This window comes from Lucilia sericata, unplaced genomic scaffold (genome assembly GCF_015586225.1).
Source record: "Lucilia sericata isolate MDLA Ls3-8-SP2 unplaced genomic scaffold, ASM1558622v1 Contig000306F_arrow, whole genome shotgun sequence".
Taxonomy (NCBI): Eukaryota; Metazoa; Arthropoda; class Insecta; order Diptera; family Calliphoridae; genus Lucilia; species Lucilia sericata.
The window spans coordinates 295,032-322,596 of NW_023994330.1; the positions used below are offsets into that span (position 1 = coordinate 295,032).

A 27,565-nucleotide genomic window follows, 5' to 3' on the forward strand; every position below is an offset into this window, starting at 1 on the left:
CAGGTTTTAAAATTTGGACAAAATTAGGGATTCTTTAAATGGCTATAACTCTTAAAGTATTTAAGCGATTTTAATGAAAGTGGTGTCAAACGTTAGGTTATAATTTTAGCTATTTGCCTAATGAAAAAATAATTTTGCCAGAGTTGCCAAAGTTGTGAAAATTACTATTATGCACCATATTCTTGGAAATTGTTAAAACTTTAGATTTTGTAAGCCGATTTGAGTGAAACTAATGTCAAACGAAAGGTATTGATTTGAGCTAAGAATCTTGTGACAAACTTTATTTACCAGTGTTGCCAGAGCTTTGATTTTTTTAATTGTTTATAACTTTCTGTGTTTAGCTATAACTTTGGATATTGTGAATCGATTCGAGTGAAACTAGTGTCAATCGAAAGGTATTGATTTGTGCTAATAGTTTTGTAAAAAAACTTTGTTTATCAGTGTTGCCATAGCTTTAGTTTTTTTAATTGTTTATACATTACTTTATATTGTCATAACTTCGAACTTATTGAACCGCTTGAAATGAAACTAGTGTTAGTCAAAAACTAATTGTTTAAACTATGTATTATGTGCATATTTATATCACCAAAGTTGCCAGACTTTTCAAAATTTCTGTTTTAAATAAAACTCATTTGTAAATTAATATTTCTTTTATAATTTATACTTTATTGCACTTGTTTAAATTTCCCTGTTTTTTTTTTTTTTGTTTGTTTGTTTTTAAGTTTTTTTTTATAGTTTTGTAACTAATATAACAATTGTTCCCCTGGTTTTTATCACAATGTATTTTCCTGTTTTAAGAAACATATTTTAAACTTTTAATTAACTTTTTTTCATTTCTTTGGTTTCTGCTCATGTTTGGGCGAGCTATAAGCATCCGAACTAAATTGTGAAATATCGTCCATCATATCGTTGTCATCTTCCAAGTCCACAACATTTAAATCATAATTGGAGGGAATATTTTCATAAGTTTGATGTGGATGTCTGGCATAGCCGGGCTTACGGCCAGCTTTACCCAATTCCACAGCAAAGGGAGTATGAGTGCTTTGTGTAGGCCTGGAGGGAGCGGATGGTGCCGGTTTTTTAATTGAAATAGGTTTATTTAACTGGCTGGCAGATAAAATTATTTCATTGCTTTTCTGTTTAGTGGGAGCTTTTTTGGCTGTTTGTATTTCTGGTAGAGTTTGGGTTCTAGTGGTTACCGATTTACTTTGATTAAAAGATGAGGGAGAATCAACACCATATTCTTTTATTATGGGTTTAATATCCTTGGCTAGAGGAGGTCGGGTGGGTTGCTGGTGTTGTTGTTGCTGTAAGAATTTCTTTTTTATTTCATCAGCTTGTAATCTTTGTTGTAGTGTGGAGGTTTTGGCATCTTTTAATTCTTCACTTATTTGATTTAGTAACTCCAATAAGGTAGCGGTTTTTTCATCTTCAAATTCCACTGCTATGGGAGATTCTCGGCCAGATATTGCTGGTGGTGATTGTAAAATTAATCTGAAAACAATTTGCAGTAATAAGTAAATTTCTTATTTTTTAATTATTTTATTAAGGAACTTACTTTTTAGCCTCTTCTATGGCTTTACCCAAATGATGTAAATTCTTGACACTATCTTTGTTAGATCTTCCTATTTGTGAATCTTTTAGGGTACTTTGCAATACCATGGTCCATTTGTGGGCCGTTGACTGTTGGGCCACTAGCCTTGCCACTCTTTGGAATCTTTGCTTGGGTGTTTCTTTGTCTGGTCTAGAGGGATCTTTTTCCACTTTGATTTCATTGATGTCACATTCACTGTTGACATTACCATTTAGTTTTTCTTCATTGACATTTTGACAGGGTGCCACCTGGAATCCTTTCATTAATTGGCGTTCCCACATTTTGGTTTTCTTGGCACGACAGGCTAAATAGAAAGAAAAACATATATTTATGTTATTTTCTTAAGGTTGGCAATATTGGTGATATAAAGAATTATGGACTGAACATTTTAATTGTGATTTCCAGATATAAGGATATTAAACTAAATATCAATCATTTAAATTTTATATTAAATTAAGTTTAATCTTTTAAAGAAATATCTTTTTACTTTTATAAAATTCCTTGCTTTCAACTTTATTACTTACGTTTTTCCTTCTTAGCAGCAGAGGATACATCCATGCCACTATTCTCAAAGATTTCCAACATTTCATAACGCATTGTAGATATTTCGCTTTTGACTTCATTGATGTCATCCTCTGTCACTGGATTATCTTCAAACTTACGATTTTGGGCAGCAACATACCGCCAAACCAAAGAGCGCATTATGTTGTCATAAGCATTTTCTTGTTCTTTAGCCTGACGTTTCTAGAAAATATACAAAAAAAGGAAGGAAACACACACACATACAATATTAAAAATTAAATAAGAAATAACTAAAAAGAATATTATTTAAACATTTACCTTGGAACGTTTGCGATCAATCTCTTTGCTTGACTTTCTAAACATTCTGATTAGCCACTTGACAGAGGGCATAATATTAAATGGTGGTGGCAAAGTGCTGGTATCCTCAAAATAGCTCATCCATAATTTGGTGCGAGCAAATTTCCACTCTGTATCCGAATGTTGCTAAAAAAAAAGAAAAAATCAACATTTATTTGTCTGTTTATTCCGTTTTTATAGAAAATGATGTTTGCTTGCAAATAAGTATCTTTAGGGATTTATTGTGTTGCTGTTGTTATTAAGGTCATTTAATTTACTATTGAACTTACATCAATCATGGCATAGGAATTGGACATCATGGCTATTAGTAGATTCAATAAGACTATAACATTGATGACACTGTACGAGCCAAACATGAGTAGACCCCAGAAACGTGTATACGACTTAATGCCCGTCAATTCAAAGTCATCCAAACCCACCATACCAAAACTGGCCCAAAACAATGATTGTGAGGACTCAAACAAACTAAAAGTAGAAAAGAAAGCAAAATAAATACAAATGCTTTAAGTTCATTATTTAGGCAAACATTTTTGTCAACAGCCTCCACTTGAATTAACATTTAAATGTTTCTTGTCACCCACACAATTATCACCTCATCATTGGAATTAGTTTTATTTGTTTTCTATTTCTTTTGCTTTTACTTACTTGCCGAATCTACGCCATTTCATGCAAGAATCTGAATGTCCCGTCCAGTCGGCCTGACCACCCGGCAAAATATAACATTTACTTTTTTCCAAATCAGCAAAATACCACAATAATTGATTTAAGCCACAGGCAAAGGCAAACAATACCAAGGAGTAAATGAAAAAGAATTTCACAATATCAATGACCATGCGGCCTAAGGATATTTGTAGTGGTCCCAGGTGAGGATTTATTGAAAACATGTGCACCAGTTTAAGGGCAGAGAAAATATTGGCCGCCGCAAACAAACCCTCTGCTATAAGTTGGGGATCAAAATCATTCCATTGTTCACGCGGCACATAGGCCATTTTTGGATCTCTGGCTATCTCCGTAGCCTGTTGTATATAGGCAAATATTCTTTAAATGAAAACACAAACATTAAAGTTCATCTCTTTAATTTTACCTCAAAATAGTTTTGCTTACCTTAAACACATCACACTAATATACAGACTATTCCTTAGAAAATCTATAAAATTCCACATATTCCTCAAATAACTTTTTATGCCCACACTAAAGATTTCCTGCACCTCTTCCCATATGAAACCGAAAAGATATAGTACCACCAGCATTTCTAGTTTGGTGGGTCCTTGACCACGTTGTCGTCGTTGTTGTTCGAGCAATTCTTTTTTCATACGCTCAGAGCCCAGTATACGTATGACATCGTCATCAGCACGTTGTGAGACCAATATTAAAATGACTGTTGGGGAGGTAAAAGGGAGAAAAGGTTATAAAATAAAACCGAAAGGATTTACTTAACAAAAATAACATGGAAAAAATTATACGTAATGAAGATAAATAAATAGTTATATGGCAGAACAGTGGAGACTCTTCCAATGTGACCGACAATTCGATTTTTTCACAAAACATAAATTAATAACAAGCTTAGTCTATAGTCTAGTCTATAGTTGAATCTATAGTCTAGTCTATAGTCTAGTCTAAAGTCTAGTGTATAGTCTAGTCTATAGTCTAGTATATAGTCTAGTCTATAGTCTAGTCTATAGTCTAGTCTATAGTCTAGTCTATAGTCTAGTCTATAGTCTAGTCTATAGTCTAGTCTATAGTCTAGTCTATAGTCTAGTCTATAGTCTAGTCTATAGTCTAGTCTATAGTCTAGTCTATAGTCTAGTCTATAGTCTAGTCTATAGTCTAGTCTATAGTCTAGTCTATAATCCAGTCTATAGTCTAGTCTATAGTCTAGTCTATAGTCTAGTCTATAGTCTAGTCTATAGTCTAGTCTATAGTCTAGTCTATAGTCTAGTCTATAGTCTAGTCTATAGTCTAGTCTATAGTCAAGTCCATAGTCAAGTCTATAGTCTAGTCTATAGTCTAGTCTATAGTCTAGTCTATAGTCTAGTCTATATTCTAGTCTATAGTCTAGTCTATAGTCTAGTCTATAGTCTAGTCTATAGTCTAGTCTATAGTCGTGTCCATAGTCGAAAGTTGTTAATTTCAACTGGTTGATTCATAGAGTCTGCTGTCTTTTTTAACTAGATTTCACTGTATTTATTTTTAGATAGACAAAAGAAAAAATCTAACTTAAATCTAAAACTCATTTCAAAGTATATAAAGGTTACTGTATAAGTAGATACATACATACATACATATGTATGTATGTATATGTGGTCATAATATAGCAAAATCATACTCATCATTATTGTTTTATGCAGTGCATGAGTTTTAACAATTTGAAAAGAATTTAAGGACGCACCAAAGCATCCTTACACACACATACAAAAACAAGTAAAATGTTTCCATTGTTTCACTATTTTATGGAAGAATCTCTGTACATGTAAGTTGTATAGTTATTGGTATGCTTCTGGTCAAGTACAAGGACATTGTTATTGTAGTTATATGGTTGTAGTTGTTGTCATCATCGTCGTTATATTAAAGTTGGTATTATGGTGAATGTTTGTTTTATATGAGATGGCTTAGTGGTTGTCATAAAAGTATGTTTCCATATACTGGTAGATGTGTACATGTGTATGAATGTGTCTCTGGTAGCTTTTTGTTTAGTTAGAGAGCAAGCATAAATGTATGTTTGTGATATGATGGAAGAATACATTCTTCCGGTTGTATTCTCTTTAGTTACGCTTTACTTAAATACAATTTCATTCTTATTTCAACACAAAAACCACCACAACTATCAACACTGCACCATACTATGTTCTGAGGGAGTAAGTCAGTATAACAATTGTTGGTTTATGAGATTAGATAATGTCCACAAATGGTTTTGTGAACCAGGAGCAGTGTATATAGTACGTACATATATGGTTTAAGAAGTTGAACGAAAAAGTATAAAAAAAATCTTGTAGAGTCATCATGTCATTTAACTGAATGTGAATAAACTTAGTTTTTTATTTTACTTTACACACTCTCACTTGTTTTGGTTAAGTTCATAGAACACAATTTAACATTTCTTCGTTTGCTTTGTTGCATATAGTTTTCTTCAGTTTTTGTAAGATGATTTTACAATTTTGTTTCTAATTTCAAAATGTTTCACAACATACTTACACAAAAAGAACAAATATGATGAGGCATGTATAAGAAATTTCATAAATGGTTTACGCATTAACTGGCCAGTCTTGCAATTCGGAGCCACCATGTAGATTAAACAATAAACCGGAAACAATACGGCCACCTTCACAATACACAAGAGTTTTTCAAATAAAGTTTTACGCCGAAAACCGGGTAGACCCTCATACCAAATGGAAGATAATAATTGTTGGATATTTGCATGAGCCACGAACTGTTAGAAGAGATAGGAACAAATTGATTGGAATATTTTTCATTTTGTTACATTAGGGAAATAGTACCCACCTTTTTCTGTTTATAATATATCGCTTGTGTTAATCTATTCAAGGACATTCTATCACCAGGCTGATATGTGGACATATCAGGATCATAATTTAGTATAATGGCCAATTCATTTGAGGTTCTTGTTTGATCTAGTAAATCTACGGCAAATTGTTGACATTGTCTCCTTAGATCCATATATTCGGATTTACATTCCTAAAAGGTCAAACAGTATAAGTGTTAAAACAAGTCGATATTCAAAAATAAAGATCAATGTCTTGTCAAGAATACAGATTAGAATGTAGATCTGTTTATAGTCAAGACAGTAGATCAGTACATAGTCAAGACTATAGATCAGTTTATAATCAAGACTATAGATCAATCTATAGTCTAGACTATAGATTAGTCTATAGTCAAGACTATAGATCAGTCTATTGTCAAGACTATAGATCAGTCTATCGTCAAGACTATAGATCAGTCTATAGTCAAGACTATAGATCAGTCTATAGTCAAGACTATAGATCAGTCTATAGTCAAGACTATAGATCAGTCTATAGTCAAGACTGTAGATCAGTCTATAATGAAGATAATAAAGTGTAGACTATAGATCAGTCAATAGTCAAGACTATAGATCAGTCAATAGTCAAGACTATATATCAGTCAATAGTCAAGATTATATATCAGACTTTAGTCAAGAATTATAAGTCTATAGACAAGACTATTAATCAATCTATAGTCAAGACTATAGATCAGTATATAGTCAAGACAATAGATCAGTATATAGTCAAGACTATAGATCAGTCTATAGTTAAGACTATAGATCAATCTATAGTCAAGACTACAGATCAGTCTATAGCCAAGACTATAGATCAGTCTATAGTCAAGACTACAGATCAGTCTATAGCCATAACTACAGATAAGTCTATAGTAAAGACTATAGATCAGTCTATAGTCAACACTATAGATCAGTCTATAGTCAAACCTATAGATCAATCTATAGCCAAACCTATAGATCAGTCTATAGTCAAACCAATAGATCAGTCTATAATTAAGACAATAGATCAGTCTATAGTCAAGACTATAGATCAGTTTATAGTCAAGACTATAGATCAGTGCATAGTCGAGGCTATAGATCAGTCTATAGTCAATCTTATAGATGAGTCTTCAATCAAGACTACAGATCAGTATACAGTCAAGACTATAGATCAGTTCATAGCTAAGACTATGGACTTAACTATAGATCTGTCTACAGCGAAGGCTATAAATCAGTCTACAAAGGAGATTGTCAGTAGTCAAGAAATTTACTTACCTGCTCGGTAAAGGCTAAATTTCTTAGTTCCCATGACAATTGAAATGCAGTTAATATAGGATCGTGAGAGGTCTGACATATTAAAGAAGGACTAGATAAAGCTCTATAAATATTAACACGAGACAAGGAATGACGTAGAGAATCTTCAGAAGACATACGAACACATTCTTCACAACCGCATCTGAAAATACAAAAGTAATATGCATAAAGAGAACACATTAGAAAACATTTTATTTTTAAATGTTTCATAGAGTAATTTAATTTTCTGTTACTTTCTAAATTCAATTTTTATTAATTTCAGAAAACTGAAATAAATCTTTTATATTTTTAATATTTCCAACCAAACTGTGTAATAAATTATCATATGTGTACGTATGAGTGATTTACAATCTCTAATAACAATCATACGTTAAGGAACATAATTTACACAAAAGATATTTTTTTAATATTTCTCGAATTTTTCTAAAAATTTTATCATAAGCTATTGTCTTATAACAAAAATGAACATATTTTTTCCACTTTTTAACATATTTTTTATACGTTTTTTGCATAAAGGTTTCGCCTAATATAAAATGCACAATTTCCATAGCATACTTTTAGGTATATGATTATTTTTTTCATACATTTTTTGTAATTTATACAAGCAACTTGTATGTCAACTTACCTTATATCATGTGGCACTGGTACAGCAGCTCCTCTATCTAATAGAATTTTTAAAATTTCAAAATTGTTTTTATGTGCTGCCAAAATTAAAGGTGTTATATCCGGTGGAAACATGGCTGTATTAATTTCAACTTTTTGCCAACTCTAGCGAGAGTTAAACACACATACGATTACAGTTACGGCAAGTAAAAAGAGGAAAGACAACAAACATAATAAGTAACAGACAAGAGACATGTAATAGTGTTGGAAAAAAATATTTAAAAATTTAGCACGGATGCATGATTAAGTTAATTTTTGTGTGCATATTTTCTTTTAATATAGTTTTTTCTTACTGATGCTTAAAAAACCCTGAATATTTTTTGCAGCATATTTTAATGTTTCATATTGGCGGCCTTTTATTATTACGGTTTTTTTCTTTTGTAATTTTTTTTAGTGTCTGTGTTCTTTTTTTCTCTTTTTTACAGGGTTATCCATATGAAAAATGAAGTCAAGGTTATGTGTTGACTTGACAAAGTTAAAATTGCCTGTGAAAAAAAAAAAAAAAAAACAAGCAGTGTATGTTCTCTAGCCGAAATACTTTTAAAATGTTAGAGATGAAAACGTTAACAAATGTGGTACATTAAGTGCCTAATCAAGCAAACATTTAAATGACACAGACACAGTTACAAAAGCCAAATAACCTGCCAGTTCTGTATTTTAAATTATGATTTAGTATTTAAGTTTTTTTTTTTCTGTCGTTGTATTTGCCACAAATGTGTATAATTTTTTTTTTGTTTGTCGTTACTTTTAATACCTTGAGGTATAATTTTGAAAAACCTTAATTGAAAATTTTGGATTTTTTTTTGCATTTAGCTTAAAGCTATAAAAAAGTTGATTATATATTTTAAAAACATTTCTAAGGGGTAGGGGGTGACCTATTTACTCATATACAATTATTTGCCTAGATATTGAGAGGCAAACAGGAAGTTGATTTCTTGACTCAATTCCTTGATTTGCTTCTTTTTCAGTACAGAATATTAAGGGGCAGAGTTGGTTCATCACAACATTTGCTAATTGAATGGGAATAAGATCTAAAGTGTTGACAGATCTCTTGATTATAGACTGATATATAGTCTGGAATAAGGACTGATCTACATGCTTGACCACAGACTGATCTTTAATCTTGACATAGACTGACCTATAGCCTTGAATAAAGACTGATCTTTAGTCTTTAGACTGACATATTGTATGGAATAAAGACTGATCTTCAGTATTTATAGACTGATCTATAGTCTTGAAGATAATCTGATCAATAGTCCAAACTATAGACTGATCTATAGTCTTCACCACAGAATGATCTACTGTCTTGACATAGACAAATCTTTATTCTTGAAACATGTATAAACTAGCTTTAGACTGATAGTTAGAACTGCTTGTATTTTGATCTACAGCTCAATATAGGCTGATCTAAAACTTGTCTACTGACTGATCTATAGGCTTAATTATACAATTTAACCTCGACTATACACTGATAGATCGAAGTGTAACATAAATTCATCTTTGCCTTATATATTTTTTTAACTGTCTTAAAGTAGGAAGAAAATACGTAATAGAATTTGCTTAGCAAAGTAGAAATAAAACTTTATTTCATCTCATTTCCTAATGAAAACGTGTCTAATGACTGATTTTTATTTCAAGATTATTTAAACTGTATATGTGCTTAAGGAAATCTTACCACACACGTTTTTTTCTTGTTTCATTGTTTTTTTTTTTTTTTGTTTAGAAAACATACACTTGCTTCGTTCTACATAAATATAAATCTCATTTTAACACTTACATAAAGTTCTCCTTCCTTATAGATGAGTTCCTCATGCTCCAGCAACAACTCAACAGCTTCAACAAATTCCGCATTGATAGCATGGAGAAGAGCATCTTTCGTTTCGACACCCATTATAACCAGCAACTCAACCATTTCTAAGTTTTCATTATCGATGGCTAAAGTTAAGGCACGTCTGCCCAAAGGATCCATGCAATTGATGTTGATGTGATGTTTTCGGTGGGCTTTTTGTAAGATTCTGAAAAAGTTGTAGGAACAAATAAATTTCTAAACAATCTTAAATTTAACAAAACTTTTCTTAGGATATTTAAATCTTGTAACATTTTAAGTTTAAGAATTTAAAGTAAAACTTTTAATTACCTGACAAGCCTAGCGGCTAATATACAACAAGTTTCGATAACAACAACTTATGTCTTGTTTAAATAATACATATAAATAAAAAACTTTAATATGCCATTTACACCAAATCAACGTTCAAACAATAGTTTTTCGCTCAAAACTTAGAGCTCAGAAACCACTAGATTTTCATTGCTGTAAATTTTCTTAAGTTTATCAATACTTTATGCCTTACTTTTCAAAATAAAAAAATCTTGCTTCAATTTCAGCAAACATTATGTTGCTCCCAGTTTTAAATATTTATTTGGTCCTAAAATAAAAATCATTAAAAAAGTTTTTTTAACCAAAGAAAGTTTGAAATGAAGTAACAAAAACTTAAAAAGAGAATGAAACAAATTTACTTGCTAATAAAACTGTTTAAAGAATTTCCACAAAGTTTGTTCTAACGTACAGAAAAAAATCAATAGAGAAGGTGAATAAAAGAAAAAAAACTGAAACGAAGTTTACTAGAACTGAACTACAACTAAACTAGAACGGAACTAGAACTGAACTGAACTAGAACTGAACTAGAACTGAACTGAACTGAACTAGAACTGAACTAGAACTGAACTAGAACTGAACTAGAACTGAACTAGAACTGAACTAGAACTGAACTAGAACTGAACTAGAACTGAACTAACTGAACTAGAACTGAACTAGAACTGAACTAGAACTGAACTAGAATGAGAACTAAACTAACTAGAACTGAACTAGAACTGAACTAGAACTGAACTAGAACTGAACTAGAACTGAACTAGAACTGAACTAGAACTGAACTAGAACTGAACTAGAACTGAACTAGAACTGAACTAGAACTGAACTAGAACTGAACTAGAACTGAACTAGAACTGAACTAGAACTGAACTAGAACTGAACTAGAACTGAACTAGAACTGAACTAGAACTGAACTAGAACTGAACTAGAACTGAACTAGAACTGAACTAGAACTGAACTAGAACTGAACTAGAACTAACTAGAACTACTGAACTAACTAGAATTGAACTAGAACTGAACTAGAACTGAACTAGAACTGAACTAGAACTGACTAGAACTGAACTAGAACTGAACTAGAACTGAACTAGAACTGAACTAGAACTAAACTAGAACTGAACTAAACTAGAATTGAACTAGAACTGAACTAGAACTGAACTAGAACTGAACTAGAACTGAACTAGAACTGAACTAGAACTGAATAGAACTGAACTAGAACTGAACTAGAACTGAACTAGACTGAACTAGATGAACTAGAACTGAACTAGAACTGAACTAGAACTGAACTAGAACTGAACTAGAACTGAACTAGAACTGAACTAGAACTGAACTAGAACTGAACTAGAACTGAACTAGAACTGAACTACTGAACTAGACTGAACTAGAACTGAACTAGAACTGAACTAGAACTGAACTAGAACTGAACTAGAACTGAACTAGAACTGAACTAGAACTGAACTAGAACTGAACTAGAACTGAACTAGAACTGAACTAGACTGAACTAGAACTGAACTAGAACTGACTAGAACTAGAACTAGAACTGAACTAGAACTGAACTAGAACTGAACTAGAACTGAAACTAGAACTGAACTAGAACTGAACTAGAACTGAACTAGAACTGAACTAGAACTGAACTAGAACTGAACTAGAACTGAACTAGAACTGAACTAGAACTGAACTAGAACTGAACTAGAACTGAACTAGAACTGAACTAGAACTGAACTAGAACTGAACTAGAACTGAACTAGAACTGAACTAGAATGACTAGAACTAGAACGACTAGAACTGAACTAGAACTGAACTAGAACTGAACTAGAACTGAACTAGAATGACTAGAACTAGAACTGAACTAGAACTGAACTAGAACTGAACTAGGAAACTGAACTAGAACTGAACTAGAACTGAACTAGAACTGTAACTAGAACTGAACTAGAACTAGAACTGAACTAGAACTGAACTAGAACTGAACTAGAACTGAACTAGAACTGAACTAGAACTGAACTAGAACTGAACTAGAACTGAACTAGAACTGAACTAGAAACTGAACTAGAACTGAACTAGAACTGAACTAGAACTGAACTAGAACTGAACTAGAACTGAACTAGAACTGAACTAGAACTGAACTAGAACTGAACTAGAACTGAACTAGAACTGAACTAGAACTGAACTAGAACTGAACTAGAACTGAACTAGAACTGAACTAGAACTGAACTAGAACTGAACTGAGAACTAGAATGAGATAACTGAACTAGAATGAACTAGAACTGAACTAGAACTGAACTAGAACTGAACTAGAACTGAACTAGAACTGAACTGAACTGACTAGACTGAACTAGAACTGAACTAGAACTGAACTAGAACTGAACTAGAACTGAACTAGAACTGAACTAGAACTGAACTAGAACTGGAGTAGAACTCAACTAGAACTTAACAAAAACTGAAATTGAACTGTTTTTCATAAAAAATAGTAAAATTATAGAAATAATTAAATTTTTTATTTCTTTTTGTAAAATGTCCACAACTTTGTGCATCACTGTTTTTTACATAACTTTTATAACATTATTAGTTTAGTTAATACACAATTTTAAGAAACTTAAAACTAGTGTGGTCATTTGGTACCACAAAACTTAACAACTAAGGTTTCCTTCCTTTGTCTCTTCTACCGGCCAATTTGAAAATTACACTACAGGTACAATAGCTTGACCACTTCAAAAAAGAGTACTAGAACCACACACAACAAAGGAAAACCAAGTATGAATAAATTTTTGTTTATAAAACACAATCATATTATAATTGTGTTTGTTTTACCTGTAAGTAAAAATAAACAAAATGAAACCCAAATACACACCAATAGACCACATATGACCAGGAGCTAGACAAAAAAGGATCCAGTTATATTTGTATTAGAGTCTAAATAGTCGGTTTGTGTATTAGTATAGGTGTGTTATTGTAGTCCTTATAATTGTTGTCCTTTTTGAACCCTTTTTTTCACAAAAAAAAAGAAACCATAAACAATGTTGTAGTTTGTTAAGTACTGACAAACATACTAAAGTTATTTGTGTGCTTGAGGAGAGGAGGAGGGTTTCAAGGGGACAATGTGTTGAAGTGTGTCTCCTTTAAATTGTTTTGGTTGGACAAGTTAAAGTTGTGGTAGTTCTGGTTATATACACTCTAGTACTTATACATATTTTCTATTATTATTTACAACATTTCTTTGTTTAGTTTTTTTGTTCATGTTTTTCTCTTCCTGTCCAGTTTTCCTTTCCTTGTTGTCCTTTATTTTTGGGGACACTTAGACAGTTTGAAGTGTGTTTTGTTGTTTGTGTGTGTAAGCATTGTGTTGACAAATTAAAATGTAAACTTAAATTTTCTATTTGTTTATTGCATTGTTGTAGTAGTTGTTGTTAACGCTTGTTGAACACACAAAATGTTCAATAATAAACAGAAAAAAATAAGAAAATTCTTAACATTTCCCTTTTGTCGTATTTTAAGAAAGTGTGGAGAGTTTTAGTTTTATGGCAAAAATATTTTCGAAATAATCATTGTGTTAAAACCACTAGTATACTTTTAGTAGTCTATAAAATTTAAAAGTTATTGCATACATTAAGGAGTAATTATTACAAATATACTAATTTGTGTGTTTATTTTTATATATAATTTTGTTGATTAAACGAAAATAGGATAAAACAGATATATATGTTTAATAGTACTTAAGGAATTTTAAATAATACAATTATAACATTTGTCATTTTTGCTAATTAAGTGGCTTGTGAAAGTAATTTAGCCATAAGCATTAATTTAGAAATAATTGTCTACATTTAGGAAATTTTATTATTTAGACAAATAAATTAAGAAAAGTTAATTCGTTTAAGTAAAGAGTAGACAATTTATTTCACATTTCACAAACAAGATGTGAACCAGAACTGATTAGGAACTATATTAGAAACGTCCTGGAAAAATGCATAAAAATAATGAAAAACCTCTACAGTGGACGTCCAATAGTACGTATACTCTTTATTACGAATATCCAATAATACGAATGGCAAAATTGTTGCATTGTCTACTCTATAGTACGAATAAAGTCACAATTTTTCTGTTCGATAGTACGAATAACGCATTTTTTATGGGAATTTTGGTTTTATTTACGTATGAATGAAGTTTTTATTATGTTTTTATTTTATTATTTCGGTATCATTCACCTTAAGCTCAGTAATTTTGAAGTTTTTTTGTATTCATTACAAGTGTTTTGTATTTTTAAAAATCCTATACACACAATTTACTGCATGTATATTTACAAATCAACAATTATTTAGAGTTATTAATTTATTTTATTGGAATTTTGATGACCCAAGAGAAGAAATTAAATTGGATGATAACGCCAATGAGGAAAGTATTTTATTAGTTCCCGACAATAACTCTGCTGAGAACAATATTGAAGCCTCAAAAGCGCTGTTATTGAAAAAGCCGTAAGAATCATTTTACAATGTAATAAACATCGATGTTAAATGATGGATTTTTTAATAAGTAAAATGATATTTATATACATATGTATGTATGAGCTGTTAATTTTGAAAGTAGTGTGACTCCACATTCCAAACAATGGGTTTAAGGATAACTATTCTAATTTTTAAGAGAAAATTATAAATTAGAGAATTGTGGTATATTCCATTCAAGTTTCTAATAAAAGTTTTATGTAATCTGAACATTTTAATACATTTTAGAACACATATGTATGTAAATTGCAAATTGTCTTTGGCACACATCTTTTTAAAAACATTAAAATTTAAAACCTTCTACATATATCTCATTTCAACCATTGGACTCACGATACTTTCAAAATTAACAATTCATATACGTAAATATGTCCCTTTTATGCCTGTTTATGTACAAGAAATTTATTTAAAATAATACACATTTATTATATTTTGTTCCGTTATGTAATTTTTCATGAAAAATAAAACAAAAATAAATAAAATCCAATATTTTATGTGTATTGTTTGAATTTAAACATACAAAATGTGTTGTTCAATAATACGAATTTTTCGGTATTACGAAAGGGCCTGACACTATATAATTCGTACTAGTGGACGTCCACTGTATAACAAAAAGGGGTATAAATCACATTGTTTTAAATTATTTAAAAGCCTACAAAACTTTTCTTTATATGTATAACATAGATAACAGTCTTGTAAATAAAAAGGAACTATTTCTTAAACATTTTACACCTTCCATTTCTTAATACATATACATTAATGTATAAATGTCTGTTCTTTTCAACTTTTACTTTTTTTCTCTACTATAAAGACAATTTTTCTTCTTTTTCAGCTGTTGAAAGTAAATAGTACTTGTTAAAAGCTTTTTCAAGTTGCCTACTTCTAGGTAAAACAAAATAGCAAAAAAAAAAAAAATAATAACGAAAAACTGTGAAAAACATCTACATGAGTAAATAGCTGTATTGTGTATACAAGAATAAAAGATTCACATGATTGGCATACTTTTAGAAAGCAAGTAAATTACTTTAAACATGATGGTTGTTAAACGCAACACTTTATATTTCCTAAGGAAAAAGTTAAGGCATATTTTTTCTTATGTTAATTTAATTTTTTTTCGTAAAGTGATTTTTTCCTGTATTCAATTTTCTTAAAATCATGTTTAAATTCATTTTTCAATAGAAACTTTTTTCAGTTGCCGTTCATTTTTTCGTATTTAAATTAATTGAAAATTTATTAAAAATACCTGTACCTTCTTCTAAATTGTTCGTATGTGGCTATATATGTAGCTAAAGTATAAAGAGTATGTAAGAAATATTGAAATTCTCCCTTGTGCTGATATTTTCGAGATGAAAAGATAAATTACTTTTTCATATAAACACCTCTTCAACAACAGAAAACAAGATACAACAACAATGAGTAAAACAAATACAAAAAACAACAACAGCAGAGGAAAGTACTATGCCAAATTTAGGAAATAAGATACTTTTTTACATATTTAAATAAATATGCCTGTGCAGTAATAGCAGTTCAATTTGGGGGAGTTTCGCAAAAAAAAAACAAACTGACGAAATAAACTACGATAAGAACTAAAATTGAACTAGAACTGAATTAGAACTGAACTAGAACTGAACTAGAACTGAACTAGAACTGAACTAGAACTGAACTAGAACTGAACTAGAACTGAACTAGAACTGAACTAGAACTGAACTAGAACTGAACTAGAACTGAACTAGAACTGAACTAGAACTGAACTAGAACTGAACTAGAACTGAATTAGAACTGAACTAGAACTGAACTAGAACTAGAACTGAACTAGAACTGAACTAGAACTGAACTAGAACTGAACTAGAACTGAACGAGAACTGAACTAGAACTGAACTAGAACTGAACTAGAATTGAACTAGAACTGAACTAGAACTGAACTAGAACTGAACTAGAACTGAACTAGAACTGAACTAGAACTGAACTAGAACTGAACTAGAACTGAACTAGAACTGAACTAGAACTGAACTAGAACTGAACTAGAACTGAAGAACTGAGAACTGAACTAGAACTGAACTAGAACTGAACTAGAACTGAACTAGAACTAAACTGAACTGAACTGACTAGAACTGAACTAGAACTGAACTAGAACTGAACTAGAACTGAGAACTAGAACTGAACTAGAACTGAACTAGAACTGAACTAGAACTGAACTAACTGAACTAGAACTGAACTAGAACTGAACTAACTGAACTAGAACTGAACAGAACTGAACTAGAACTGAACTAGAATGAACTAGAACTAACTGACTAGAACTGAACTAGAACTGAACTAGAACTGAACTAGAACTGAACTAGAACTGAACTAGAACTGAACTAGAACTGAACTAGAACTGAACTAGAACTGAACTAGAACTGAACTAGAACTGAACTAGAACTGAACTAGAACTGAACTAGAACTGAACTAGAACTGAACTAGAACTGAACTAGAACTGAACTAGAACTGAACTAGAACTGAACTAGAATGAACTAGAACTGAACTAGAACTGACTAGAACTGAACTAGAACTGAACTAGAACTGAACTAGAACTGAACTAGAACTGAACTAGAACTGAACTAGAACTGAACTAAACTGAACTAGAACTGAACTAGGAACTGAACTAGAACTGGAACCTAGAACTGGAACTGAACTAGAACTGCACTAGAAACTGAACTAGAACTGAACATGAACTGAACTAGAACTGAACTAGAACTACTAGGAACTGACTAGACTGACTAGAACTGACTAGAACTGACCTAGAACTGAACTAGGAAACTGAACTAGAACTGAACTAGAACTGAACTAGAACTGAACTAGAACTGACTAGAACTGAACTAGAACTGAACTAGAACTGAACTAGAACTGAACTAGAACTGAACTAGAACTGAACTGAACTGTAGAACTGAACTAGAAACTGCACTAGAACTGAACTAGAACTGAACTAGACTGAAACTAGAACTGAAACTAGAACTGAACTAGAACTGAACTAGAACTGAACTAGAACTGAACTAGAACTGAAACTAGAACTGAAGATGAACTAGAACGACTAGAACTGAACTAGAACTGAACTAGAACTGACTAGCACTGAACTAGAACTGAACTAGAACTGAACTAGAACTGAACTAGAACTGAACTAGAACTGAACTAGAACTGAACTATAACTGAACTAGAACTGAACTAGAACTGAACTAGAACTGAACTAGAACTGAACTAGAACTGAACTAGAACTGAACTAGAACTGAACTAGAACTGAACTAGAACTGAACTAGAACTGAACTAGAACTGAACTAGAACTGAACTAGAACTGAACTAGAACTGAACTAGAACTGAACTAGAACTGAACTAAACTGAACTAGAACTGAACTAGAACTGAACTAGAACTGAACTAGAACTGAACTAGAACTGAACTAGAACTGAACTAGAACTGGAACTAGAACTGAACTAGAACTGAACTAGAACTGAACTAGAACTGAACTAGAACTGAACTAGAACTGACTAGAACTGAACTAGAACTGAACTAGAACTGAACTAGAACTGAACTAGAACTGAACTAGAACTGAACTAGAACTGAACTAGAACTGACTAGAACTGAACTAGAACTGAACTAAACTGAACTAGAACTGAACTAGAAACTGAACTAGAACTGAACTAGAACTGAATGAATAGAACTGAACTAGAACTGAACTAGAACTGAACTAGAGCTAAAAAACTGAACTAGAACTGATCTCGAATAAAAATTAATGTTCTTTCAAATGTTCCTATAAAACTAACCTTATTTAGTAATCCTCTAAAACAACAACAACTTTTTCCACCATCTTCCCCCTTTTATTTAACGTACCTACATACATATATGCTGCAACATTATTTTGCTTCAAATGTGTTTTTGTGTCTACATGCTTTTGTAGGCAATAACAATGAATGACTCTACACATACTAACTCATATACATAAACGCATTCACACAGCAACACCTTCAACAGCACAACACATTAATTCAGAACAACACCTAACCCAAATAGCTCACATATTCGTATTTGTATAAGTATATAATTTGCAAAAACCGGTAAAAATATTTAAACACTACATTGTGGAAGACAAAAACAAAAGCCGGTTTTATGCTGTTTCTAGGAATAAAGTTGCTAATTTTGTTGTTTTGTCGTCGTAGTGTAGTCATTGTTATTTTGTACTCACCTGCGTACATTTGCTATATCGCCACGTTCAACAGCCAACAGAAATTTCTTCTCCTCCATTTGTAATAGTTGTGGCAAACCAACTGGCAGACACCCATGTTTGGAGGATTGTGAAGAGCCTCCTGTGTATTGAGCTTGTACAGGGGCCACCTGTTTTCGTAGCGAAGAGGAAAGATGTTTCAGCAGCACATCGAAAAACAGCAAACCGGAAACCAATGTAGATTTAACAGCAACAACCATCACAATATATGTTTAGGAGATGGTAAAAAAAAAGCAAAAAAAAATTATTATAAATAAATACACAATATAGAAAAAAATAAACAAATAAGGTATTTATTCAAGCATTTATCTAAGAGCTACAGTAAAAAAAGTAATGTAGGAATTCTTTCTAATCTTTTAAGATACAATGTATGTAAAAAACAATCCAAAAAACAGGCAGCAGCCAATTGATAAGTAAGTGCTAAACTTGTTCCTAGCTCAAGAGCTGTATATATGTATGTAACATGAAATTTCAACTGTTTAAAAAATAAGAAAATTATTATGTTTTTTGGGGGGAAATTTTCACTAACTTCGAGGGCCCCCAGTTATCAAACTCAGAATATGTACATTCGTTTGAACAAAACTCAAAATTATCGTAATAACGCCAACATTTATAAACAAATATTTTTAAATTTATCTATTTTTCTAACATAACAAAATAAAATATTTATTTATAAATAATCTGTGATTGTTGTTGTTGCTAAAGAACTTTTTTTACCTGCTGCATATAATTCTGTTCATTTAAAACAATATTAAAACGTGATTTAAGTAACAACGTTTAGTTAACTTTTTATGCTAGAAAATCTACTCAAGTAGGCTTTTATAATATAATTTAAAATAATGTTGTTGTTCTTATGTACATTATTATTGGTGTTGTATGTGTGTATATTATATGATAAGTATATATCTTAAATGTTGATAAACATGTATAAACAAATAAACAACCATGTACTTCTTCACTTACGAGAGAGTAAACAAATACATAAATGGAGTACATACCAACCAACCAGCCAACCCATAAATACGCACACAAACATGGAAGAGATACTTGAACAAAATACTTAACATACATTCAGGCGGTTGTAAAAATAAACAGACAAACAAGCACAAGAGATGTAAACAAACAGACAATTAAATTATGAGATAAACTCCATGTTTGCTTTTTTAAGCTTGGAGGTGTGGTATTGATGGTATTTTATAAAACGTTTATTATTTTGTAAACAGCTTTAATGAAATATAGTTGCTTCTATAAATTTTTGTTTCAATGCTTAAATTTAATTTAAATTTAATCTAAACTGTTACTAAATTGTTTTTAAATTTTACTCAACATTCCTAAATCAATTAGCAATTTTATAAGTTTTGTTTATTTTTAGTTTCTCATCATGCGGTTTCTTCTTGTGGCTTCTTTGTTGATTGTTATCATATTATTATATATTGCTTTTTTACTAAAAGTTTTATTCATAAGCAAATCATTTTATTTGCTGTCTTAAATACACATAATTGATTTTTCCAATCGATTAGATGTTGTGTTTAAAGAATTTAATTTATATTAAATTTAAATAATTTATAACCACAATTTTGTGTGCAAAAATTTTAATTTATATGATTTAAATTTTTTTCACATTGGCCTAACAACATGACGTATGATTATTATGGTTTTAGAAGCATACTATTATTCATTGCTCATACGTCGAGGGGGAGAATGGAAGAAATGGAAACTATTAAATAAAGCGATGTGTATAAAATTTGGAATACATTAGGAAATAGCAAATAGAGATGAACTAGAACTGAACTAGAACTGAACTAGAGCTGAACTAGAACTGAACTAGAACTGAACTAGAACTGAACTAGAGCTGAACTAGAACTGAACTAGAACTGAACTAGAACTGAACTAGAACTGAACTAGAACTGAACTAGAACTGAACTAGAACTGAACTAGAACTGAACTAAACTGAACTAGAACTGAACTAGAACTGAACTAGAACTGAACTAGAACTGAACTAGAACTGAACTAGAACTGAACTAGAACTGAACTAGAACTGAACTAGAACTGAACTAGAACTGAACTAGAACTGAACTAGAACTGAACTAGAACTGAACTAGAACTGAACTAGAACTGAACTAGAACTGAACTAGAACTGAACTAGAACTGAACTAGAACTGAACTAGAACTGAACTAGAACTGAACTAGAACTGAACTAGAACTGAACTAGAACTGAACTGAACTGAACTAGAACTGAACTAGAACTGAACTAGAACTGAACTAGAACTAAACTATAACTGAACTAGAACTGAACTAGAACTGAACTAGAACTGAACTAGAACTGAACTAGAACTGAACTAGAACTGAACTAGAACTGAACTAGAACTGAACTAGAACTGAACTAGAACTGAACTAGAACTGAACTAGAACTGAACTAGAACTGAACTAGAACTGAACTAGAACTGAACTAGAACTGAACTAGAACTGAACTAGAACTGAACTGGAACTGAACTAGAACTGAACTAGAACTGAACTAGAACTGAACTAGAACTGAACTAGAACTGAACTAGAACTGAACTAGAACTGAACTAGAACTGAACTAGAACTGAACTAGAACTGAACTAGAACTGAACTAGAACTGAACTAGAACTGAACTAGAACTGAACTAGAACTGAACTAGAACTGAACTAGAACTGAACTAGAACTGAACTAGAACTGAAATAGAACTGAACTAGAACTGAACTAGAACTGAACTAGAACTGAACTAGAACTCAACTAGAACTGAACTAGAACTGAACTAGAACTGAACTAGAACTGGAACTGAACTAGAACTGAACTAGAACTGAACTAGAACTGAACTAGAACTAGAACTGAACTAGAACTGAACTGAACTAGAACTGAACTAGAACTGAACTAGAACTGAACTAGAACGTGAACTAGAACTGAACTAGAACTGAACTAGAACTGAACTAGAACTGAACTAGAACTGAACTAGAACTGAACTAGAACTGAACTAGAACCTAACTAGAACTGAACTAGAACTGAACTAGAACTGAACTAGAACTGAACTAGAACTGAACTAGAACTGACTAGAACTAACTAGAAACTGAACTAGAACTGAACTAGAACTGACTAGAACTGAACTAGAACTGAACTAGAACTGAACTAGAAACTGAACTAGAACTGAACTAGAACTGAACTAGAACTGAACTAGAACTGAACTAGAACTGAACTAGAACTGAACTAGAACTGAACTAGAACTGAACTAGGAACTGACTGAACTAGAACTGAACTAGAACTGAACTAGAACTGAACTAGAACTAGAACTGAACTAGAACTGAACTAGAACTGAACTAGAACTGAACTAGAACTGAACTAGAACTGAACTAGAACTGAACTAGAACTGAACTAGAACTGAACTAGAACTGAACTAGAACTGAACTAGAACTGAACTAGAACTGAACTAGAAACTGAACTAGAACTGAACTAGAACTGAACTACTGAACTAGAACTGAACTAGAACTGGACTAGAGCTGACTAGAACTGAACTAGAACTGAACTAGAACTGAACTAGAACTGAACTAGAACTGAACTAAAACTGAACTAGAACTGAACTATAAACAATTATTCGTCATACATTTCGAATTTCATAATATAATAAATACCACTACGTATGATTACTATTTAATTCTAAAATATTACGTATACAATATGTAGTATTATTATGAAATATGTAAAACCAATTGAACTTTACTTAAGTATTAAATAAAAAATTTTCAAAAATCACTATAAAACTTTCTACTAACTATTGAAATCAATAATAACAACTTTCCTACAATTGCCAACCATGGAGATAAAACAGTTTGAAAGAGAAAAATTGTCAATATTACTTACAGCTTTGAAAAGATTCTTTTTCACAGCAGCCATTGTTATGGCTGGGTGTTGGATAAATCAAAGTTTTTAGGAGTAGAACCACAAAATGTATTACAATTTTAGTTTTTTCTATTTAAAAAAAAGATTATTATCAACAAAAAATACAAGAAGAGACTAAACATGCACTTCTCGAACATAAAGTAAAACTTGTTTTATTTTTTCCCTCCAGCAGATTCAAAAGTCACACAATAAAATCTAAGTTTATTGTTTAACATAAAATTGTAATCACAAAGTTTGTTATTGTTTTTATCACACATTCACACATAAAAGTTTTAGAGAAATTTGAGCAAAACAATGAACTTTAGTTGACACCTTGATGCTCTTTCTGCAGACACCCTTCTCTATTAACATTTTTAAAATATGTAACGGCAATTTGTAAACTCCCAGTCAAACAGTTTAAATTCAGTTGCAATATTTTTGGAAATTTTTAAGCTACAAAATTTAGAAACTTTTGTTTAATTTTTTTAGGGATTTGCTGATATTTTCTGTTTTGTTTTATATATTTTTACAATTGTTTTTTATTTTTCTCTCTGATTTATTTATTTAGCTTAATTTTTATTTTATTTATGTGTTTGTTTTGTTTTCTCTCTCCCTTTAATATCACACAAACATTTGTTGTTGTTTTTTATTGTTTTTCCAGAGTTGTATTAGATGGGATTAAAAGTTGTTTTAAACTTAAAGCTGCTTATACTGCATATGTGTGTGTCTGTCTGAGGTTTTTGTTAATGAATTTTATTTTTTATTTATTATTTGCTTTATATTTTTTATACTAAACTCCCCAACAAAAATCAATGTTAATTAAACAAACGACTGTAAATAAAGTTAAATGTAATAAAAATTTAAAACATTATTTTTTAAATCTGTTGGCAATTCTATAGTTTTCAGTAACATATTAGATAATTGGAATGAAATAATTTAGTTTTAAATTGTATGGAAAATTTTGTTTGAATTTAATTTATTATAAAAAATTTAGTTTGTTTTATTATTTTTGAAAAAATGTATTATTTATAAATAAAGTTTTTTTCGCGCTTGAATTTTTTAGATTGTTTATAAAATATTTGAATTTTTTAATAATTTCGTAGTGCGTTCTCTTATAATTCCACTTGAAAACTACTTTCGTTAAAAATTTTTATACATTTAGCCCAAAAAGAGATGGCATATTTTTTGTAGAAAAATAATCAAATATTTCTTAATACCCTACATTACAACTATTAATCAATTAAAAAGTTGTCATGATTAGAACAGAACTAGAAAGAACTAGGACAGAACTAGAACAGAACTAGAACAGAACTAGAACAGAACTAGAACAGAACTAGAACAGAACTAGAACAGAACTAGAACAGAACTAGAACAGAACTAGAACAGAACTAGAACAGAACTAGAACAGAACTAGAACAGAACTAGAACAGAACTAGAACAGAACTAGAACAGAACTAGAACAGAACTAGAACAGAACTAGAACAGAACTAGAACAGAACTAGAACAGAACTAGAACAGAACTAGAACGAACTAGAACAGAACTAGAACAGAACTAGAACAGAACTAGAACAGAACAGAACTAGAACAGACTAGAACAGAACTAGAACAGAACTAGAACAGAACTAGAACAGAACTAGAACAGAACTAGAACAGAACTAGAACAGAACTAGAACAGAACTAGAACAGAACTAGAACAGAAACTAGAAAGAACTAGAACAGAACTAGAACAGAACTAGAACAGAACTAGAACAGAACTAGAACAGAACTAGAACAGAACTAGACGAACTAGAACAGAACTAGAACAGAACTAGAACAGAACTAGAACAGAACTAGAAACAGAACAGAACAGAACTAGAACAGAACTAGAACAGAACTAGAACAGAACTAGAACAGAACTAGAACAGAACTAGAACAGAACTAGAACAGAACTAGAACAGAACTAGAACAGAACTAGAACAGAACTAGAACGAACTGAACAGAACTAGAACAGAACTAGAACAGAACTAGAACAGAACTAGAACAGAACTAGAACAGAACTAGAACAGAACTAGAACAGAACTAGAACAGAACTAGAACAGAACTAGAACAGAACTAGAACAGAACTAGAACAGAACTAGAACAGAACTAGAACCGAACTAGAACAGAACTAGAACAGAACTAGAACAGAACTAGAACAGAACTAGAACAGAACTAGAACAGAACTAGAACAGAACTAGAACAGAACAGAACTAGAACAGAACTAGAACAGAACTAGAACAGAACAGAACTAGAACAGAACTAGAACAGAACTAGAACAGAACTAGAACAGAACTAGAACAGAACTAGAACAGAACTAGAACAGAACTAGAACACAACTAGAACTAATATTGGAAAATAGCTAAATTTCAATTCGTTTTACCGAACACTTTCCATTTGGCAGTTGCTTTCAATGAACTTAATTTTTCGTATTTGGGAACTTGTTGAGTTATTTTTGTTTTACAAAATAAATTCTCCGCATGCAAAACGGAAATCAATAACTAGTACATTTTATTTTGCTGTGTTTTCATTTAATAAATAAAAAAATTTTGCTAATAATTTCTAATATTTCCACACACTCTCTCGGTGATCACCAGATATTTGGCGTTGTACTCATTTCCAAAAAACAAAGGAGAAAAACATATCGTTGTCTGGCCAACAAAAAGTTTTAAGTTTTTTAGCAAATTTTAATGAGGGCATTTATTATTTTGAAAATTTTCATTGCTCTGTAGGTATTTAAATTACAACATAAATTTCTTTATTGTATTTCTGAAATTGTAAAAGAAAATAATTACATTTCAATCTGTCAGTGGCTGCATTTCGTTCTTTTGTTGTCTGTCTGTCCGTCTGTTTGTTTCCTTTGTAAACATATTGAAATACTCATGTATTAAATCATTAATTTGTTAATTTGCCTTTTATATATTATTAAACATTTTTGGTATAATAAACAATTTATTATTGTTTTCAATTGTATTCTGTAACTGTTAATTTATACATTTATTGTTACATTTTTTGTATTGCATTGTATTGGCTAATTGCAATAAATAATGCAAAACAATAAAAATAAAATTTAAAAACTATTTTGTAATAAAATAGAAATGAGCAAATATTTCTCATTTTCATTCATTTGTTCACCACTTGATGATAATTTTACATGGGAGAAAATATTCTAGATTTGCTTAAACTAGTTTTCAATTTTAAACGATAATTTATATTATTTAATCCAATACGACATTTTTTAATTTATTAAATTTATACAAAAAACTACTAAAAATGTTTGTAAAATGCTAACTTCATAAATTTTACATGATATTTTCCTCTCACTTCTAACACTTTCAATTCATTAATCAATTTATTTATTTACTCGTTTTTCACTTTTCATTTTATCTCTCATATTTCATCCAAAAATAAATTTTAATATTTAAAAATAAAACTGCAAATTATTTGAGTGTTTTTCTAACACTAATTGGCATAATTTTTGTGCATTTCAAATAGTCAGTCAGTGTTGTTAAGCCATTATTAAATAGTTAAATAAAACATAAATATTATTTGCTTAAAAATGTATAATTTCAGCAAAAAAACATAAAGTAGAAATGAAAACAAAATATAAACATTCATATAGTTACTGTAAATAAATATTTATAAAATTATATACAATAAAATATACACAAATACATAGACATTTATGGATGAAATATAAAAAAAACCGTGTAAAACAAAAGAAAATTCACAAATTTAGCAAAAAATTATTTTATTAAAAATATAAATCAGTTTTAGCTCATTTACAGTTTTAGTTCAGTTCTAGTTCTAGTTCAGTTCTAGTTCAGTTCTAGTTCAGTTCTAGTTCAGTTCTAGTTCAGTTCTAGTTCAGTTCTAGTTCAGTTCTAGTTCAGTTCTATTTCAGTTCTAGTTCAGTTCTAGTTCAGTTCTAGTTCAGTTCTAGTTCAGTTTCTAGTTCAGTTCTAGTTCAGTTCTAGTTCAGTTCTAGTTCAGTTTTAGTTCAGTTCTAGTTCAGTTCTAGTTCAGTTCTAGTTCTAGTTCAGTTCTAGTTCTGTTCTTGTTCAGTTCTAGTTCAGTTCTAGTTCAGTTCTAGTTCAGTTCTAGTTCAGTTCTAGTTCAGTTCTAGTTCAGTTCTAGTTCAGTTCTAGTTCAGTTCTAGTTCAGTTCTAGTTCAGTTCTAGTTCAGTTCTAGTTCAGTTCTAGTTCAGTTCTAGTTCAGTTCTAGTTCAGTTCTAGTTCAGTTCTATTTCAGTTCTAGTTCAGTTCTAGTTCAGTTCTAGTTCAGTTCTAGTTCAGTTCTAGTTCAGTTCTAGTTCAGTTCTAGTTCAGTTCTAGTTCAGTTTTAGTTCAGTTCTAGTTCAGTTCTAGTTCAGTTCTAGTTCTAGTTCAGTTCTAGTTCTGTTCTTGTTCAGTTTCTAGTTCAGTTCTAGTTCAGTTCTAGTTCAGTTCTAGTTCAGTTCTAGTTCAGTTCTAGTTCAGTTCTAGTTCAGTTCTAGTTCAGTTCTAGTTCAGTTCTAGTTCAGTTCTAGTTCAGTTCTAGTTCAGTTCTAGTTCAGTTCTAGTTCAGTTCTAGTTCAGTTCTAGTTCAGTTCTAGTTCAGTTCTAGTTCAGTTCTAGTTCAGTTCTAGTTCAGTTTTAGTTCAGTTCTAGTTCAGTTCTAGTTCAGTTCTAGTTCTAGTTCAGTTCTAGTTCTGTTCTTGTTCAGTTCTAGTTCAGTTCTAGTTCAGTTCTAGTTCAGTTCTAGTTCAGTTCTAGTTCAGTTCTAGTTCAGTTCTAGTTCAGTTCTAGTTCAGTTCTAGTTCAGTTCTAGTT

The 27,565-nt window shown here is 30.9% G+C and overlaps 1 protein-coding gene across 1 annotated transcript in view; it reads right to left on the reverse strand.

Moving 5' to 3' along the window:
• Positions 1–649: 649 nt before the first annotated feature.
• LOC119603417 (transient-receptor-potential-like protein) overlaps positions 650–27,565 on the reverse strand; it is a 29,210-nt gene continuing 2,294 nt past the window's right edge. Inside the window, exons 2-15 of the mRNA XM_037955445.1 lie at positions 22,721–23,569; positions 18,806–18,954; positions 9,736–9,973; positions 7,921–8,063; positions 7,257–7,437; positions 5,972–6,163; positions 5,666–5,900; positions 3,578–3,851; positions 3,119–3,511; positions 2,743–2,938; positions 2,435–2,599; positions 2,119–2,338; positions 1,559–1,898; positions 650–1,494 (exon numbers count right to left, since the gene is read on the reverse strand). Coding sequence (XP_037811373.1) covers positions 831–1,494; positions 1,559–1,898; positions 2,119–2,338; positions 2,435–2,599; positions 2,743–2,938; positions 3,119–3,511; positions 3,578–3,851; positions 5,666–5,900; positions 5,972–6,163; positions 7,257–7,437; positions 7,921–8,063; positions 9,736–9,973; positions 18,806–18,954; positions 22,721–22,753 — 3,423 coding nt within the window. The 5' untranslated portion in view covers positions 22,754–23,569 and the 3' untranslated portion in view covers positions 650–830. The remainder of the gene's footprint in view (positions 1,495–1,558; positions 1,899–2,118; positions 2,339–2,434; positions 2,600–2,742; positions 2,939–3,118; positions 3,512–3,577; positions 3,852–5,665; positions 5,901–5,971; positions 6,164–7,256; positions 7,438–7,920; positions 8,064–9,735; positions 9,974–18,805; positions 18,955–22,720; positions 23,570–27,565) is intronic.